This window comes from Lemur catta, chromosome 16 (assembly GCF_020740605.2).
Source record: "Lemur catta isolate mLemCat1 chromosome 16, mLemCat1.pri, whole genome shotgun sequence".
Taxonomy (NCBI): Eukaryota; Metazoa; Chordata; class Mammalia; order Primates; family Lemuridae; genus Lemur; species Lemur catta.
In genome coordinates, this window is record NC_059143.1 from 23,360,169 (window position 1) to 23,379,603 (window position 19,435).

Consider the following 19,435-nt stretch of genomic DNA (forward strand, 5'->3'; position numbering starts at 1 on the left):
AACAAACCTCCACTTGGGATTCTCCAACTTCTCTGTGAAACTTATCAGTAGATGCTGCTCAGGGAATAACGCTCATGACTTCTCTAGTACCCTCGACCAGCTCTGCTCACTGTTTATGCTAGTTGTAATTACATACATTAAACTGGGTGTAAGCCAAAGATATATGAATTTGTAATTTCTTTTCCCCATTCAAATATGTACAATTTTTTTTAAAGCTCATCTGTTCATCTGTATCCATCTTCTGCTCCGTCTCCTGACCACACAGGTATTAGATTCGCTTTGAATGCCATCAGGTGACCAGCATCCTCTGGCGATGTCCAACAGCCAGTCTTCCCTCTCTTAATAACACAGAATGAGCCTGCAGTATGGGGACTCCCCACTGCCGTCCAGACAAACTCCCTACTCCTTAATGAGGATGGGGAAGACAAGTCCTAGAAAACTATGCTCTAAGTCTGACACACTGAGGAACAACTTCAAGAAAAGCAACTTCGAAAATTTCTTTATTTATACACATTTCAGAACCATTTAAATCAACAGACAATGTATTTTCTTAGACATAACATACCATGTTTATCTTGAGGTACACATTGGGCCCATTAGATAATGCTCTGGAAAGTAATGCAACTGTTAACTAGTAGTTAAAAACCCACGTTTTTCCAAGCAAAGAAATTGTAAAGATGGTTACAAAATTCTTTGAAAAGAATACATTTCCATTTAAGGAAAACTCCCCCAAATTCTTAATTAATTGATTCCAGTTTTTAGGCTTAGCTTAAACAATATTTTAAATGGAACTTAATAAAAAAAGTGGGGGAAAGGGTTTACAGTTAAGAAATTATCTGAGCCCTACTATATGAGATTGTAAACAAAGGAAATTCGCAATCTGATAAGCTCTATCACAAAATTTATAGCCTAAAAATTAGACAGAGCAGCAAAATGACAGAAGATATTTGTACAGCTGTAACTGAAATCACGTTTACTTCTTTTCTGGCTATCACAACGAGACACATTTTAAAACACCAAGTTTTGAAGACAAAACAATGTGATTTAACATGATGTGGCCATAAGAATACCATAATATTACAACCCCACAGTATAGAAGTCCTACTTCCCATCATTTGAACTCTGGGCCTTTTATTCCTCTTGCCCTATCAGCCTGGTGCATTTATATTACTTGAAAAAGTGGAAATTGATATAATGGGCATGTTTCTGAAAACGTCCTGTGTCCAACAGCAGATTTAACTTTTTTTGTAGACTGAAATTGAAGTTTCCTTCGAACAGTTCACTAGGTTCTTTGGAGGACTATTTTGTTTTCCAGTTATTCAAAATGTTAACCATATACTCCTTAGGCATGATGAATAGTGACTTACAAAGTGTTTGGAAAATGAAGGACTCTGTAATTATCCACACCCAACTCCTGAATTTCTCAGGGAGCTGCATGCATGATGTATACAGGTGGTTCTGGAATGTGAACGGAGGCTGTTTGTGCACGTGTCTGAAAACAGTTGAAATGGACTGTCATAATATTATTTCCTTTAAGATTGTTGTCTTACTACATGAGACAAGAACAAACACTGCGATTTAGCTAAATGGGCAGCTTCCTGGAACTTCATAAACTTGAATGGTATATGTGGGTTGAAAGAGTGTTAAGTGTAAATTTCACAGTTCATAAAATTTGAGCAGCTCAACTTAAAGAAGAGAGAACCTGCAGGCGTTCTCTTGCGTTTACAAGATTCTGAGAAGGAATTGATCTGTGAGAGCTGGAGTTCTCCCTCCCAACATGAGTCAGGTCCACATTGTACATTTTAGCTGCTTGGATTGGTTTATTGCTGATTTTCTTTTCTGATGGGGGCCATGATGACTTTTGCCATGAAATTTAAGGACCCCAAAAAAGGTTCTGCTCGTGGGGAATCTCTGTACATCGCTTTTCACTGCAAAACCGCAGCTCTCAGGAGGGAAGGGCTGTCTCCTTCTCACCCTCCTCCGCGTTTGTTGCCGTGATTCTTTCGGGGCTACGAATGCCTCGTCTAATCAAGGGTGCCAAGGTCCTCCAAGACAGGTGCTCAGCTCAGGACTGGTCATTACATTTATTTGTGGTTTTTAGAGATGCCAGAAGGTATTTAGAACAATATAAAAAGTTCCAGGTCAGTTTTTTAAAAAAACCTACTAGGCAGTGAGGGACAGAGATACTTTCTGCCTTCAACACACACCTGGTCTTAATGGTCACGTGGTGCTTATGAACAGAGCCCTTTACTAGAGCCTGCCATTTCTTCCATCTGTGGATTCCTTAAAGACAGGACACAGTAGCTCTCCATGCATCCAGCTGCCCAGAAGATTTCATGTCTCCCTTACCCACACAGAGTCTCAGCAACTGTGATTTTAAACATGAACAACACGAGCTCTAAGAGGGCAGGGGCTGTCTTTTTCCCAGCACCACAGAGCGATACAAGCATAGTGCTCAAAAAATGTTTAATGCATCAACGAATCAAAGGCCATAATCCCTGCCCTCACGGAGTGTCCCTACTGCCAATCAGTATAAACTTGACATAAATACGCCAAGAACTAGAACAAATGAACAAAAAGAAAACAACTCTATTTTGTGTTAAGTTCTTGCAAAAGAAAAAATAGAAGTCAGTTGTTTATGTGGGGCAACCTCCAGTATAAACCCAAACCAACCCTGTTGCTTCCTCCTGAATTTGAGTCCAAGTGCTAAGCATTTTCAAACTGATTCAGCAAGGGTTTCCCAGTGAAAACTCGCAGCTTGGCGAATGCATCCTGTCTGTTTTTATTTTAAAAAGAAGTTCTGAGAGGTTAACTTTATTAAGGGAGGTAGTTGCCCTCACACAGAACGATGCCTTCTGAACATGAGTCTCCTCCGTCTCATGTCCTGTGAGTGCAGTACCTGACACTTCTTCATAGATCTGTCAGTTACTTTTGAAGAGGTGCTCCAGTTTGAGAATTTCACAGGGTACTCTTTTTTACCTAGAGTATAGTATTATATTAACATTTTGGGAGACATGTTAGGAGAAAAAAAAAATGCCTTTTTTTTTTTTTTAAGGAGATCTAGACGGAAAATTAGAATAGGTATCAATTCACCTCAACTCTAAACCATGAGAAGGGTTCAATACATCTTTCTAATGCAAAAGAATAAAGACAGATATCGCAGGTGTACAAAACTAGACTGGTGGGTCTTATCTTTTAATTTATTATTATTATTTATTCTGGTGAGCAGGAAGAGATGATAAAATATAACCCAATCCTGCAAGTCATGCTGCCACCTTGTTGGCTGAACCACCCCATCCAAGAGGCCACAGTGTGGCCCTCGGTCACAGACTGTCTGTACATCTGGAATCCAGGATAGACTCGGGGTGGAGGGGGTAGGGCTGTCTGGAGGATGCACTCACTGCTCAGAGAACTAAAACTTCTCTAAGATTTATATTCTTTCAAAAAGTCAAGAACGATGCTGATGCTGATTATATTGTGGGATATTTAATCCCTTTTAGCAAAAATTCTTACACTAATGTCCTGGAATTCTTGGAATAAAAGTACGGTAATAATGTATTTTCTTTGGAATGGGGGAAGAAGAGGTTTATGAAATAAACAAGTCCTCTTCTTGATATTTTAAAAATTACTCAACAGATGTAGCACATGTAATCATGAAGGATGGCATGTCTGATTTCTGAGCTCTTCTAAAGCATGAAGCAAGTTGGGAATACTTAACACACTCCGAGAAATGCTCGGCAGACCTCTCCCTATCAGACACCAGGGGAAAAAGACCCTTGAACCCGAGAATTGTCATTCATCAGAAACTGTCATTTCCCCAGACATCATCATGGGAATATTACACACAAAAATAAGCCCCACGGTGGGCTTAAAATCAAACTTAATTCTGCAATACAGACTCTTTACTGATTTGTTCCAAGTTTTCAGTGATGAAGTCAAATAAGCTTCGAGTGACAGGGTTCTTAGAATCTTTGGAATCATTCTGTCCACTGCTCCTAAGAGAATCAACTTAGTTAAAGGTCCCCAAACCTCGATGGATATTTGAAAGCAAACAGATATTATCTAAAATATTCAGACTCAAAATTATGTTTAAAACATATTGGTGTATTGTGTATACATATACACACATACATATATGTATATTTTTCTTCTCTCTGCTTAATAAAATTAGCAGCAGTTGCAGAAAAAATTATTGTGGTCATGATTTGTATGACTTCTGAGGATGCCCTATATCCTCTATCAACACGTGACTTTTGGAAAATGCCTTTTGATAAAAAGATCCCCACCAAGCATGTAACATTAAAGTGTCATTTCATACCACTAACATTTCCAGGCACAAGAGAAAAACAATTAGCATTAAGCAATCCAAATGACAGAGTACAGAATATAGTTAATTGTCTAAAGTCAACCCCCTGGAAGAAGGGAATTGTTGTTCAAAAGTGTTTTTTTTTTAAAGATTCTTATGTCTTTCAGCTTTGGCTATTTTGTAATAAATATCATACCTTCTTGCATAAACCTACTTGGGTAAGAATGATTTCTCTGCACATGCCTTTTTTTTTCTTTTAGCAGCTGCTGAGTGTTGAGTGACGTACAAGGCACACCTCCAAGTGTTCTGTACAGCATTTTTATTGATGTACAAAATAGCCTGTTCACCATTCAAAAACGTAATCTGCATAGTAAGAGTTTCTCTTATCCCTATTTACAGAGAAGGTTTTTAGTGCAAAAACATGAAATTGTGTCCCAGCCCACCCCTTCCAGAACACGCGTTTATCAGTTCTGTTCCATGCTAGCTGGGGATTAATTTGGCTATATTTTGGGCCTCCAGCCATTAATGAATTGCATTATTTTCTTCACCTGTAGTTTGCTCAGTTTGAAATCCTCTGAGAGGATTTCCTCCGTTAGTTGCACAAGCAAATTCCCATCAATCTTTTCGGTAACAAAGAATGATATGACATCCTCGGACAAACCAATGAACCGCAATGACTTGGACACTTCCTCTATAGAGAGTCCGGACAGGTCAGCAGGTGGCTGCCACGGGGAACCGTCGCCACAGGATCTGGGGGCCAGCTGGAGGTGGAGCGGAGATGAGAAAGGGTAGGAGACAGAGAAGATGTCTTGCATGCCCTTTTTAGCAAAATACTGGTCCTCAGAGAGATCTGGTGACCCCGACTTGGGGTCTTCCTCAGCACCATCGATTTTCAGAGGCAAAGGAGATGTTTCGGAGGCAGCTTTCTCTTCCACTAGTTTTGGGGCCCTGGGGGGTAGGGCAGGGCATGACACGCTCTGCTTTGCTGGGCCAGCCGCAAGCGTTTTCACGTCTGTGCTCTCCAGAGAGTAGCTGGCGGACTTGGGACAGCCAGAGGCGCCGCTACTGAATTCTGCACCGGCAGAGCCGGGGGTGCTCGCCAAGAGCTCACAGCCATCAAAATCAAAAGGTGCTGGGCAGTTTCTCTTTGGTGTGCCTGGTGTCTTTTGTCTGGGGTAACTGTAACTCCTGCTTGGATCCAGCAGGAAGTCACTCCTGGTCTGGCCCTCCGACGCTCCGGAATAATGGTTCGGCCACGAGAGCCGGGAGGACAGAGCTTCGGCAGAAGGACTTCCAAACGGGGATTTCAGGTCCACAGAATCGGTCTTCACTCGGCTACATGGATAGCAGGAAACAGGAGCACTTTCAGAAGGACTTGTGTCACTTTTAGTAACGCTGCTTCAAAGCAAACAGAAAACAAAATTAGTGTTAAAAAAGAAGCCAAATCCCAAGGCTTTCATTATTCATAGATGTTATTGCTGAGTACAAAAGGGTAGTTAGGAAAAAAAATAACACAGTATTTCTTAACATGAATTCAGTAAAGTACCCACTCACCTCGCTGAGAGTTGAAAAATGAATCTGTAATTAAATACATTGGTAATTGTGGATATGTACGTAAAGATCTGAAAGCCTACCATGGAGATGCAAAAATATATATTTTAGCTAATCAGAAAACCATTGTTAGTAGGTGCCTGGATCTTTGAGAAAAATTCTTCAGTCACGTTTGGGCTTTGCACAACAGGTGCCATGACTGATTAGTGATGTCTGCAGTGGGTGGGGTGGAGGGAGAAGTAGCAAGTGGTGGCCCACGCTTGCCATCCTTGTGTTACAGAGACACGACTGCATCATCATCACTCATGACTCCATTTCCACCCAACAGTCTCAGGTAGGAAGAAATGTATTCAAATAAATCATCCTTGCCTTAGTTTCTGTACAATGGAGTAATATTAGCCTAAGGCTTTAAATGTCCAGAGAATAAAAAATACCTACAGAGAGAGCTACTTTAAACTGTAAAGATCACACGTGGCGCGGTGCCCTCAGCTCTGGGGGCCCTATTTTAAGAGCGACAGTGAAACTAGGGTGTACTCAAGGGTGGGCGACCAGGCTGATGGGGGATCCGGCAGCGATGCCAGGGGAAACGGCAGAGGGAACTGAGGCTGTTTCTTCCGGAGAAGAGAAGACTTACGACAAGCTGACTCTGAATTTTCATCAGTTGACAAAGAGAAGTGGGGTGGCCCTATTTTTGTTTTTCTAGACATAAGAAATAGTGGAAAGTTACATAGAGATAGATTCCAACTTGATATTAGAAAGGATTTCTAAGAAAAAAAAATATATATGTTGGCATTTGCCAACAGTGGCATGACCTGCACTGCAAAAGAACGAACTCACTGCACCAGAAGGATCTGGACAGGAGGAAATGACTGCGTAGCAGCAATGGTCAAAAAGGGACTCCTGTCTGGGTGGAAATTCAGAGTGTGGAGCCAATGGGACCCTTTCAATTCTCGGTCCCAACTGAAGGTGCTGTCTGCTGTGTCAAAGTCGAAGCAGAAAGAACTAGATGCTGATTTGGGAGAACTGATGGCTGTCCACGGGTTTTTCCAGGAGAATCTAGTTGGCTTTAGTCACTGGATTTCTCACAGATGCTTGTGGCATTTTTCTTCAAAAGACATTGGCTCTTGCATCCTAGCTCAAAACCAATGGGGGACCCCATCATGCTCTCCCAGTAAAATAATTTCAAAAATAAACTATAACACCATTTCCTCTCCCACCCCCCTACCTGGGGTTATGGCTACTTTGCAAATGTTCTCAAGAACCCGGGGGCTGGCGGATGAGAAGAGAAGTTGCAGCGGGAAGGGGGAGGCCTGGCAAGACTTACATGTTGTGCAGCCCTGAAGAATAGTAGGACAAGGTGGGGCTGGGAGAGCGAGTCTGTTGCCGCGCCGGCTTGACTGTGCGAGGAGGGACCGAGGGACTGGTGGACAAAGGCTTTGCGCTTCGGGGTGGAACAGGTGGGGCGTTCAGGAGCCGGCATTCTTCCCTGACCTGGCGCGGAAAAGAACACTCCGGGTTAGCGACAGACTGACAATGCCACCGGGGGCCAGCCCGATCCTGTAGGCTCAAGTTGCAACTCTTAACAACGGCAGGGGTGTAAGCAAGGGGGAGAGAAGACTGGAGCACACAAGGATGAGGGTGAACACAGAGGCTGCCAGACAGCGAGCCAGACGCCTGTCACACACTTGCTGGGACAGACTGGTTTGGAAAGAAACTGCTTGGCAGAGGCCAGTTGCTGCTGAAAAATAGCAAGTAATGTGAACCACAGCAAGTTCAAGTGGCTTTGGTTAAAGAGCTAGTGCAACGTGAGGACGGATAAAACAGAAGTAGTAAGAAAATGAAGACATAAGGCATTCACGATCTTAACAGAGGATAATCTCGCCTATTGGGTTGTGTTTTCTCACTGTTCGAACTGAACTCAATTTGGTCCAAACCTTAGGAACAGTGGGGCCTTTGTCAGGGTTAAAGCTCCTTCCGAAGTTAAACTCAGGGCTTCTCCAATGTAATATGCACAGGAATCACCCGGGGATCTTGTGAAAATGTGGATTCTAATTCGCTGGACCTGGGGAGGGGCCTGAGGGCCTGCATGTCTACCAGGCTCCCAGAGTGATCTGGATGCACATGCGTGGGCCACAGTTCGAGAAACAAACTGCAGAAGGAGTCATGAGGCAGCTCTCCAAACCCCCCACAAGGTACTTTTATTAAGACGCGCCCCCAACTCTCAGCCTGCCTTCGTCTTCACATCGGAGAGGATCTAGGTGACCTGAGATGTCCCTGGCTTCTCTGAGTCTGCCTGCCACGCCCCCAGGTTGCTTCTCAGTCCCTGCAGGCATTTCAGAACACAAGTCTTATTACCGGACACTTTTAGTGTACTTCTCCGTGTCAGGCAGCAGGGGGCAGTTTATACCCGGTTCTGCTAGTCTACCCTCAGCTACAGAGGTAAAAATAGAGCCAATTCTGACTCCGTCAAAAATGCTGTGCTTTGACACGCCCGCCTGGTCTGCTTTTAGGCCATGTTCCCCCCAATTTTTTCACCTTTGCCTTCAACTACTTTCTGGCCAAGCAGCTCTGGCAGCCTCCCATCAGCTTTGGTGTGGAGTTTGCTTGAGACGAGATGAAATGGGCTCCTGTTATTACACCGCATCTTCCACCACCTACATGACTGCATACTGGGCCTCCAGCTCACAGCACAGGCCTGATTCACTTGCCTAAGAAAACCAGCTAGTAACAAAAGGCCCGTGGCCCAAAAGGGGTGGCCCAGCGAACCCCAATTCTGAGTGAAATGGAAGCAATTTAAAAAGCCTCATCTGAGGCATTTCTTCCTGGGGGCAGAGCATTGCTCCTACCTGCAGGACCCGCAGCCCGGGTTACTGGGGCTCACTGGATTGGTAAGAGGAAAGCTCTTTAGACTAAAATAAAATATGCAGAGCAGATTTCTTCTCCAACAGATGCAGGCTTTTGCCTTGTGAGCTTTTAAAAACGTGGTGGATGACCGCAGCAAGGACATCTGGGAGGAACGGAGGTTTGGACAGTGGTGAGGGAGGATTGTCCAGCTGGCCCAGGGAGAGGCTCCTGCACCATTCTGGGGTCTTCCTTTCTTAAGAAGCTGAGAACCAGCTAGGACACTGAGCTCTGGCCGGGTCGCTCTACTCCCGGGCTTTGGTTTATCTTCCTCGTCTTGTTAGTGAACTGCACAGTAGCCAGTTGTGTTTCTTTTCTTTCTCAGGGAATGTCCATGGAATTTAGGGTGTCCCTTTATTATAGATGTACTTGGTGCTATTTACGATTATAGTAATTGGAATCATGAAAAATGTGCAAGGATAAGGAGTTTATCAGTTAAATTTAATAAACAGTCACTTCTCCATATTAGGTTAGAGTGGAGCATGAGGAAAACATGTTTAATGCTGGATTCAATTTAGAATTTTCTAAGCTTTGGAATTAGTCATTAAATATGACATTTCATTAGGGACCGCTTACCTGAGATGTCAATTATAATATGCTCAGGTGTCAATCACAATGTGCATTTTACTTTAAAATAGTTGGCTGACCTAGGTCTTGGAACTCAGAAAAGCAGCCACTTGCAGTTGAATTTGACCTAAGGGAAGTCCTTTCTTCCTGTTCTTATAACCAACCCCAGCCACCCAAGGTCCCTGGGAGCTGGTCAGGCCACAGACTTCAGAACTAGGCACTTCTGAAGCACTTTCTAGTGGTTTCCCACATGGTGGGGGGAGGGGGGCAGTGAAAAAGAAGCATTTGTAGGCTCCAGTGGGTGGTCAGGAGGGTAAGCTATGGCTAACTGGGGGCGTTTACAGCTGGCCCTCAAGATAGAATTTGAGAAAGAGCTTTGGAGTGGCCACATGACTCCTGAAAGGAGTTAAAGAACGTGTGTGTGTGTGTGTGTGTGTGTGTGTGTGTGTGTGTGTGTGTGTGTGTGTGTGTTGGGGGAGGGAGGGAAAAAGAAAGAAAACGAGAGAGAGAAAGAGAGAGATTGATTCTTACTCTAAGGGTTGGGATGTTGTCATGAAAGAGACAAGAATATGAGGCCAGGGAAAAATTCTTCTGTCGTGATGAGAGGGCATTTTGGGTGTAATCATGTGAGTTCAAAGTGAAAGAACTAGACGTTATTGAAACACACTTTGGAGAAAAGGTGGCTGCTTTTTGAAAAACAGATGACTTGTAACGGACCCCTTCATGACAAGATTTTCAGGTGTCATTCTGTCGAGGCACAAAGGGAGTAGCTTGTGCTGCACCAGGCAGGTGGTGCCCTCCACAGGTGGGCACAGCTGAGGACCCCACCAACACATCTGCACGGGGCTTTGTTACTTTCAACTTGCTGCTGCACGTGTGGCTGCTCCAATGAAGTCCCATTTCACTGCATTTTACGGGAAGAATCATACACCTTGGTGGGCTGTATACAATTTGGGATTCAGAAGTTACGATTAGTGAGGGTTTATTGTACCATCTTACTTCCTGTCTCTTACACCCTCAGAACAGTGGCTGTTCTATTAATATTATTCTTTGCTTCTTGATAGGATTCAATATGGGAACATTTACATCCAGGAGGAAGGTGGCTGTGTTGAGATGATTTTTATCTGACAATAAAAGGCAATTTACAACCGGATGTCCAAGCCTGCTATTTCCAGTTTTCCCTCATATTCAATTTCACTTTTAAGGGCTACATTTTCAGCTCATTCCTTCTAAAAGCCTCGGCACGTGGCTCTCATCGTGTTACTTGCCATCTCCAATGGCTCCTCTGATTTCTGGATAAGGACGCCCCCACCCCTCCACCTGCCACTCATCCTCTGTGGTCTGGCTCCGACACATCTTTCTGGTGATTTCTGCTACTGCTCCTCTACATGAGCACATGGGTCCTTCCAGCGTGGTGGAGTCAGCAGACCCTGTGCTTTTATGCCCCTTCTCTACTTTAGTTTCTCCTGCCCACCCCATCCCCCCAAATGCCAGTTCCTATGGTCCAGCCCCAGTTGTTACATGCTCTGTCTGGGACCACAGCTTCTGGACCCTGCTCACACGCTGTTCATACTGACTTACTCTCCACGTATATCTAATTAGCCTGAGAGCTAAAGTGTAGGGACTGTCATCGTTATAACCGTCCTGGGGATGGCAGAGTTTGGGGACTTGTCACCCCTGGCACAAGCACGTCACCCAGAATGTCAGGTAGAGGGTGACAGACATCACAAAAAATACAAAAAGGCACTGTTATTTTTAAACATATACCAGAGAATGCCTTTTATATTTTTATGTGGAAATTATTTTTGACAAGTCATTTGGGCTGGATGTTAGTTTTTTAGTGACACCTGTAACAGTATCAGTCTAGGGGAAAAAAAGGTGCCAGCAGATCTGGCACGTGACCACCACCAACTCCACCATCACGGCCACACTTTGACACGGTATCAGAGTGAAAATGACAACGACAGTATTCCTGAACTAGGAAATGCCATGGCTCTGATCCAGCACTCCCTAGAGCAATAACTACTCTAAAATGAGGCTCTGATAGACTATAGTGTGCCTTGTAGACCAAAGCCCTTCTATTTATTTCCAGTGCAGCATTTAAGACTGGACGTCACCTGGCAGCACAAGGTGGGAGAGGCACCTGTATTATGGAGAATGAACCTCTGACACTGGTGCTAAGTGAAGGGCTGGCATTCTGTTTCGAGGTGAGTGTTCCCGTCCACCGTGGATTACAGGTGACCTTTGCCTATCTGCCGGGAATTTCCGGGTAGGAGTAGCTTGGGTTTGCAGAGAAGCTCCAGGCATCGACTCCTGCCGTTTACGACAGGGACAATGAGCACAACACAGATGCAGGTGGAGGCAGGGAGGGCAACTCCCATTCCTACCCAATGCCTTGCTTCCCGGGCAATTCCCGGGCCTAAAGCCTTTCTTTCCAGCTGTTACACTTCCACTTTATCTCCCACCCTTGCTCCTTCACAGTCAGTCTTTCTCTTCTAAAATGTTCAATGATTCAATTCTTTTTTTTTTTTTTTGAGACAGAGTCTCACTCTGTTGCCCGGGCTGGAGTGCTGTGGTGTCAGCCTAGCTCACAGCAACCTCAAACTCCTGGGCTCAAGCGATCCTTCTGCCTCAGCCTCCTGAGTAGCTGGGATTACAGGCATGCGCCACCATGCCCGGCTAATTTTTTCTATATATTTTTAGTTGTTCAGCTAATTTCTTTCTATTTTTAGTAGAGATGGGGTCTCGCTCTTGCTCAGGCTGGTCTGGAACTCCTGACCTCGAGTGATCCACCTGCCTCGGCCTCCCAGAGTGTTAGGATTACAGGCGTGAGCCACCGCGCCCAGCCAATGATTCAATTCTTATCAAATAATACCACTCCCCTGGTGTTAATATCACTCTCCTTGGTATTCATATAGCAGATCACTAACCCTGAGCTAAACAGAACGCTAATATGGCGAAAGGTGAACGTGGTGAGTTCAGTTCTTTCTTGAGCTGTAACTTCTCCTTATTCTAAGGGGCATCTTTCTAGGGAGACATATTCAGCCATTTAACGCTGAAATAATCTAACAGTGGGGTTTGAGGCAAGCTGTCAAAGGTAACTTTCCTGTGGGCTAACAGCCAGGACCACAGGCACCATCTACTTCCATCGTCCCTAGGAGCCTGGGCAACACAGCCATCACTTTCTCTTTTCCCACAGGCTCCATGAGTTGCATTTTGCTATTTCTTTGTCCACATATATGTTGAGTGCCTATGGTATGCTCATTGAGTTACGTTGAGTATACAATAATGACTAACTCATAGAGTCAGCTGCGAGGGAGGGAGACAGATGCACGATTAAGATACAAAGTGGCAAGTGTAATAACAGCAGTATGTGCCACCGTTTGGGGGGCACCATGACTTTACTCAAGGTGGCAGAAGAAGAACAAATTCATGGGAAACCTTACTGAGGAAGTCTTGAGGAGGAAGAGTTGTGAGTGCACAAAAGGTACAGAAGCATGAAAGGACAATCAGAATCATGCTGTGGTCTGGGGGTGCTTAGAATATGAAGCAAATACTGGTGCCCTTCATTAGACAGACATTAGAACAGGGCTCGGGATAAATCCACGAGTTCAGTTTTGAAAATACGGAGTTCGAGGCTCAATGTTCTACTGATAGACAGAATCTGAAGTTAGAACAGCATTGAGATTCTAGATGAGAAGAGAAAGGTTGAGCCCCCAAGGGTGGGCAGCAGAGGAGACAAACAGGTAAGTACATCTCATCGCTCACAGAACCGAACCACGCCCAAGTGGTGTCCAGGAAGTCAAGGGAGGGGTGACTGCAGTGTAAAGACGAGAGATGTCAGAACGTCCGGAAAGGAGCTGGAAGAGTTTCCCTAATGGGGCAGTGAGCAGGTCACTGGTGATCTCAGAAGAGGAGGCATGAGCAGAATGAAGGAGCAGAGCCAGACGCCAGTGGGCCCAAGCAAGAAGGGAAGTGAGGGGCGGTGGTGAGGGCAGACCACTCTTCTCAAGGACACCGGCTGGGAAGGCAGGAGTGAGGCAGCTGTTAGAAAGGGATGCTGGACTGAAGGAAGCATGCCTTCTTTTTTTTTTTTTTTTTTTTAACTTGGAAGAAACTTGAAAAATATGCCTGGGTATATACATGCATGTACGTGGTCTCTATTGCCTCCTGGGACCCTGTGCTCTCCTTTAAGAAGACGGAAACGAGAACATATGTTTCCAAGCTGTCTGCCCCTGCCACGCCACTGCTGGGCACACAAAGCCAGGGACATAACGAATGGCAGCACACCATCTAACAGCGAGAGCAAAGATGGAACACACCTAACAGAACAAATGCTCTGTGCTTCTAAGTGAAGGTGGTCAACAAAGTCAAACCCAACTCCAATGCTCGGTCAAAATCAAATGCATCACAGAATGGGGCCATTTTCTTTACTTCTGGAACACTGTCCAGAAAGCTTAACTTGATTTCCTGACTCCTGGAATAGGCATTTAACCTTCCTTTTCCCTCCCCACTCCCTACAGCTGTAACTCTTGTTTAGCGGGACCTGAGCACAGGGTAAAGGAGCAATAATTTGTGAAAAATAGAAAACAAGGTCTCCTCTTTAAATAGCCATGTGTTAACAGGCACGGGGATTTGTTAATAGTGCAAAACTCATTATTGCATGGTTGGAAAACATGTAGGTGTTTGGAGGACAAAAATTGAAACACCTACATACAACTGGAGTATTTTCTACATGTTACCTGTGAACTAATTTCTTTCTCCTGTTACTTATCTTTCTCTGACACTTCCTAGGCATCAGGAGAATATAAGAAATAAAAGGCACACCAAGTGTTTATGAAACAGCATAGTGTGAGAATAGGGGCTTGTTGTAAGACAATGTTACTTGGAAAACCTTTGTTTTTTGGAGCTCCCTAGTCCTCTTCTGTGAATGAAATGCCACTTCCATATCCCTGTACTTACGAAACGTAAACAGAACTCTTCATTATGACATATTCTTTGCTTAACAGTCATCAGATATCCTTTTGGGGGTAAAAATCAATTTCAGAGCAGCAGTTGCTCAACTCTTACATACAAGACAATGGATATGGAGAAACCGGGTGACAGGGCCATGCATTTCCTTAGTTAATAGTCTAAAACCTACTGTCACAATGCTGGGGGTGGGGGAGGGACAATATTTCACATTGCTTGTAATCAACGGCTTGTGGGCAATCACAAATCGCTTGATTTGGGAATACTTGGGAGAAGGATCATTTTGTTTCCAGACTGACAATGATTCGGAAAGTACATACACTATACGTGAGCTTGATAAAAAACTGGACTCACCTTTATTATGAGTTTTCTTCTCTAAAAAGCCAATTTCAGGATAATGTGAGCAATCCAAAGAAAGGAGTTTTGTAACCATGCATCTGTGAACTTTGTAACTTTGCCTTCATTCCATGCCCTCTGCCCTGCATTTTACGTTTCTTCCCACACTCCCTCTCCCAGATAACAAAATCATTACGGCCTTAAGAAACCTTATTTATAAAGAGGCTTTTATACAAAGAGTTCATAACCCTGTCACATAACTATAAGTGGATATTTTCAGCCAAAGAGAAATTAAAGTTTTACAATGACAAAGTACGATAAATGAACCTCTATTTGATTAATTACGCAAGGGCAAATACGATTTACAGTCAAAATCTTGATTCTCAGATGCCTGAGTTTCTTTCTTCCATTTTTATACATTGATGATAAGGACCTAAGACAGACCTTTCTCAGAAACGGCCTCCGATATTCCAGCCTCGGGCAAGGGAGGCAAAGGGGGAGGGAGTGGGCAGCCTCTCGCTCGTTGGATGGCAAGAAGGGCAAGTGGTTCTGAAAAGAAGTACTTGTTTAAAATCCAGGGAGCTTCCATGGACTCAGAAGAAAGTCTACGCCATTGGGGCACAGAATAAAGGCCTTTCCTGAGCAAGAGTATAATACATGACAGACAGACTTAAATAGTATCTAACCTTCCTATTAATGTAATTTTATACAAATGGTACCCAAGAGTATAGATCTGAAACAAGACTTATCCCATTGAATATTATAATTACCTTTATTAACATGCTAATCATTGAGATTTTCAATGAACACGGACGAAGGAGGAAAAAAAAATTCTTGGCCTAGAAGGTTTCATTTAAAAACAACCTACATGAAATGGAAGGCAATTAGTTTCAACATTACCTAAACACAATACTAATTTAGTCCTTATTTCAATTAATAAATGGGAACATAGGTATGGCTTGCTTGTGGAGAACTCCTCAAAAGTTGTAATTAAAATTAATTAAATGTCAAATGCTCTAGGAGACCTCATTAATTAGCGGAATCCTAAGTGAATCTTTTTGTAGAGCAGTTATTTTGAAAAGTAAATAATCATTTCCAGATTAATCTTTTAGTACCTAAACTTGAATATTAATACATCACGTTTATTCAAGATAATCTGTCCTTTAATGCCTTTTCTAATATTAATATTTGATAGAGGGGGAAAAAGCCCAAAGAGAAAATAAAAATAGAATCAATTCTCATAGCCCTTTTCCCCAGTTCATAAACATACATTTTTTAAAGCACTTTCTTAACTTGGCCTCTAATTCTGCAGGGTGGGCACATCCAGGGTTATGAGATCTGGCAGCACCATGACCCAGCCCAGCCATGCCTGAGGAATCGGGTTAGTTATCCAAGGCAACTTCTCACCTTTAGTACTTCTACATAGGTTTGCCCAGGAATGCTAGTTTCTTGACACGTTTGTAGCCTTAGAATCACATGTGGCATTTTCACAGGCACTCTGTAGTTCTCCAACACTCCTAAGCCTTCCAGTAAAAGATTATGTTTTGGGATCCACAGGATGCCAAACATTTCTGGAGCTCTTTGTTTGGCTTATGATGATTACAGAGTTTATGATGATTCCACAGCCAGATAACTATAATGTAACACCTATCTTATCAACTAGACTTTTTAAACGTCAGATTAATAGAATGTTTTGCTATTTTTAAAACCAATTGTGTTTCTGTAATATCTCAGAGACCTAGCGAAATGAACGATCACACGCACTTCTGGATCGTGAGGCCGAGTGGCCCCTGTCCGGGTACCGTGGTGGCTGACCCTGTCATCTGACTGTGGGGGAGGATGTGCCCACCCCCATCTGCCTCCTGACTTTTTGGAGGTGCCTTGTGAACTTGGAAAGGCTGACTTCCCCTCTCCATCCCATAGTCAAGGAAGGACAGAGAGAGAGAAAAAAAAAAAAACCTGCTAAAAAGTCATACCTGACCTTAAATTGGAATCCATCCTTTATTAAATTATCACTATTTATTCTGAATGTTTGCCAAGTGCCAGGGAAAAGTGCCAAGTACTTTCTATAGCACAGTAATGCAGCGAGTGAAGAAAGTTTCATCCCCACAGGAACTGACTCCAGGAGGTTACGTATTTTCTCCAAGTGTGAAGCTACTAAGTGGTCGTACAAGGATTCACATCCACGTGTGGCTCCTACATGCCACACTATCACATAGAATGCAGACCACTTCTCTCCAGAATTCCGAGAGGGGACAGGAAGACTTCCAGGGTATCTGGTATCTGCTTCCATTTTCTTATCCATTGTTCGGCCTGTCGGCCCGTCGGAGGCAGATCCGGGTACCCCAGCTTACTTTTCTATAGTTACATCCATTTTTTTTCAAGCACCTACTGGAGTAGGCCCAGGCAATCAGGCATTCAGTTCACCCTGTAAGTCTTATTTTTCTCAAACACCAACAAGAGTGCTTCATTAAAGGAACTGCATTTATGATGGACTTTCAGCCTCCCAACAACGAATACATGCTACCAATCCATCCTACAACTCACTCCCCACACCCTGTTTCTCATAAGCTATGGGGGCATCCCTGTCTATCACAAAGGTTAACAAATTCACCAACACTGCAGTAACACCTGGCAGAAGCTCCTTTTGTGATTTCCCTTTCACCAGAGTCTCAGGAACTGCTATAATGTCAACAACCAACCAAGAGTGAATGTATTTTTTTCTGTTTCTGAAGACAGATGGAGGACATTGGTCACTGGTTCCTGGGGTCCTCAGATAGGACACTGCTAAACAAATGGTTTTAGGAGACCTGTGACCCTGTAGTTTGGATAACCATTTGTAATTCACTGTGCAGACTGGAGCAATCTGGGAGGCAAACATCCTATTTATAGAATTTTGCGCAACAGAAAGTCTTCCCAGCATTGCTCTCCAAAATGGCATTTTCTAAAGAGGAAAAAAAAAAAAAAACAGACAGCTCTTGAAGATCATCACTGTAGAATGTATCTGGGTAAATATTTTAGACATATCAGCTAATATTCAGAGAATTAAAATGATGAAGAGGCCCCCCCTCACAATGTTATGAAATAGAGGACATGTTTGGAATAAACATACAAACAAACAAGGATAATCCACTTAAGAGGGAATGTTGGATCATTCTGATCTGAGGGCACCTTGCAAAATTTTAAAAAGTGAAAATGCCACTCTGGGCATGATCCCTTGGTGTGGGCTCAGCTACAACAGTTCTATGGGACACAAATGGCTGTGTCCTGTCTCCTCCCTGAATCAGCAACTGTTTACTTTTCCCTGGGACATTCTTGTCGGGAAGGGAAAAGCCACTCCTATTCCAGATAGGTCAGTGGCAGCATTCTGCTTAAAAAATTGCATTAAACAACCTTTACAAACATACAAGATGACCAGAGCATCAAGTAGAAGGTATACAACAAAGCATACGGACGAGGTTAAGCTTATCACTCTGTCCCTGAGGACTTCCTGTCTGGCCCCCACAACCCAGTTTCCCTGTTGAGGATGGGAAAGGGCCGAGGAGAACCCCGAGGATGCCAGAGCTGGAGCACAACTCGGGAAGGAAGTACACATTACTGTTCAAGGGGGAGATTGATTCTCACTCTCACAGAAAGACAGACTGTCAAAATCTGCTGGAGAAAGAGCACAAAGACATATGTCACAACTTAGGACACTGGAGCTGCAAGTGAGGAACAGAAGACTTAGCAGAAGCGAACCAGCCAACGTGCAGCCACGGCGCTTCTAGAAGGTAACATGGCCAGGTCATGCACTGTGGCCAAATAGGGCATTCGCCAGCTGCCAGTTTTGCTCCCCTTACCAGGACAGACACCCTTTCTTTGACTCTTTTCCATTGCTGCAGCACCTTCTATCCCTAAGGACCTGGTGGGAGTTGTCACCTTCCCAGATAATGTCCAGCTGGCCCCACTTGAAAGCTCACCAGCATCTTTAATTATTGGGCGGGACAGCTGTTGGACACACAGCACGTCTCTCTCTAGGACTTGCCCCGCTGGAACCATCCAAAGAAGAACTTTTATTTGATTCTGTGGGAGCACTTGAATTTATGCCCCATTAAAGTTCCCTTTTGAAAATTACAAGCTGAAGCCACATCTAACAATTATGACGTTCTCTGGATCCCACGCACATCCTAAAAATGGAAAATTCATTTCATGGTCACAGAACCAGTAAAAAAATATGACTTCATTTGAAATGCCTAATCTTTTTTTAAAAAAGCAAATTAAATGATTTCAGGTGTTTATAAAAAAATCTTTATGTTTACAGCATTCTGTAAACACTGGGCACACTCTGAAAAGATTCTCTTACGTCATATGAAATTACAGCTTAGACTGGAGGTCAAAATCTTTTCATTTCCTGTGAGATTTGGTTTTAGTTTCAAATTTAGCTCTAGTATTTTTCTTTTAGTACCAAGGTCAAGATTGGACCTCTTAATATTTAGTTTTCATTAGCCACAGAAAAAATACATGATACCAGTTTCCTGCCTCTAAACTTGGTTACATAAATTACCTGGGTGTGACCATCTTGGATGAGTCCATCAGTCAATCAACAAACATGCATCCCCAGTATGCACCACACAGGACCCAAATTCAATAGGAAAAGGTCATGTGGTCATGTTCCTATGGAAGATCAGGGCCCTAATTATCAAGGTAGCATCAAATATATGGCTGAGTTCTGACATTTCTAACGTGTCTGGAGTATCTGCTTGGAGGTGTGCCCCCTTATTTTTCACTCTGACAAGAATACAAGGACCCTACCATGACTTTCCC

The 19,435-nt window shown here is 43.6% G+C and overlaps 1 protein-coding gene across 3 annotated transcripts in view; it reads right to left on the minus strand.

Annotated features, from left to right (window-relative positions):
• Window positions 1-482: 482 nt before the first annotated feature.
• The window catches only part of GAREM1 (GRB2 associated regulator of MAPK1 subtype 1), a 177,163-nt gene continuing 158,210 nt past the window's right edge, over window positions 483-19,435 (minus strand). For 2 of the 3 annotated variants that reach the window (XM_045527186.1, XM_045527188.1), the window contains exons 5-6: window positions 7,182-7,348; window positions 483-5,704 (exon numbers count right to left, since the gene is read on the minus strand). In XM_045527186.1, the coding sequence (XP_045383142.1) occupies window positions 4,807-5,704; window positions 7,182-7,348 (1,065 nt within the window). In that variant the 3' untranslated portion in view covers window positions 483-4,806. The remainder of the gene's footprint in view (window positions 5,705-7,181; window positions 7,349-19,435) is intronic. The other variant, XM_045527187.1, reaches the window with a different exon arrangement.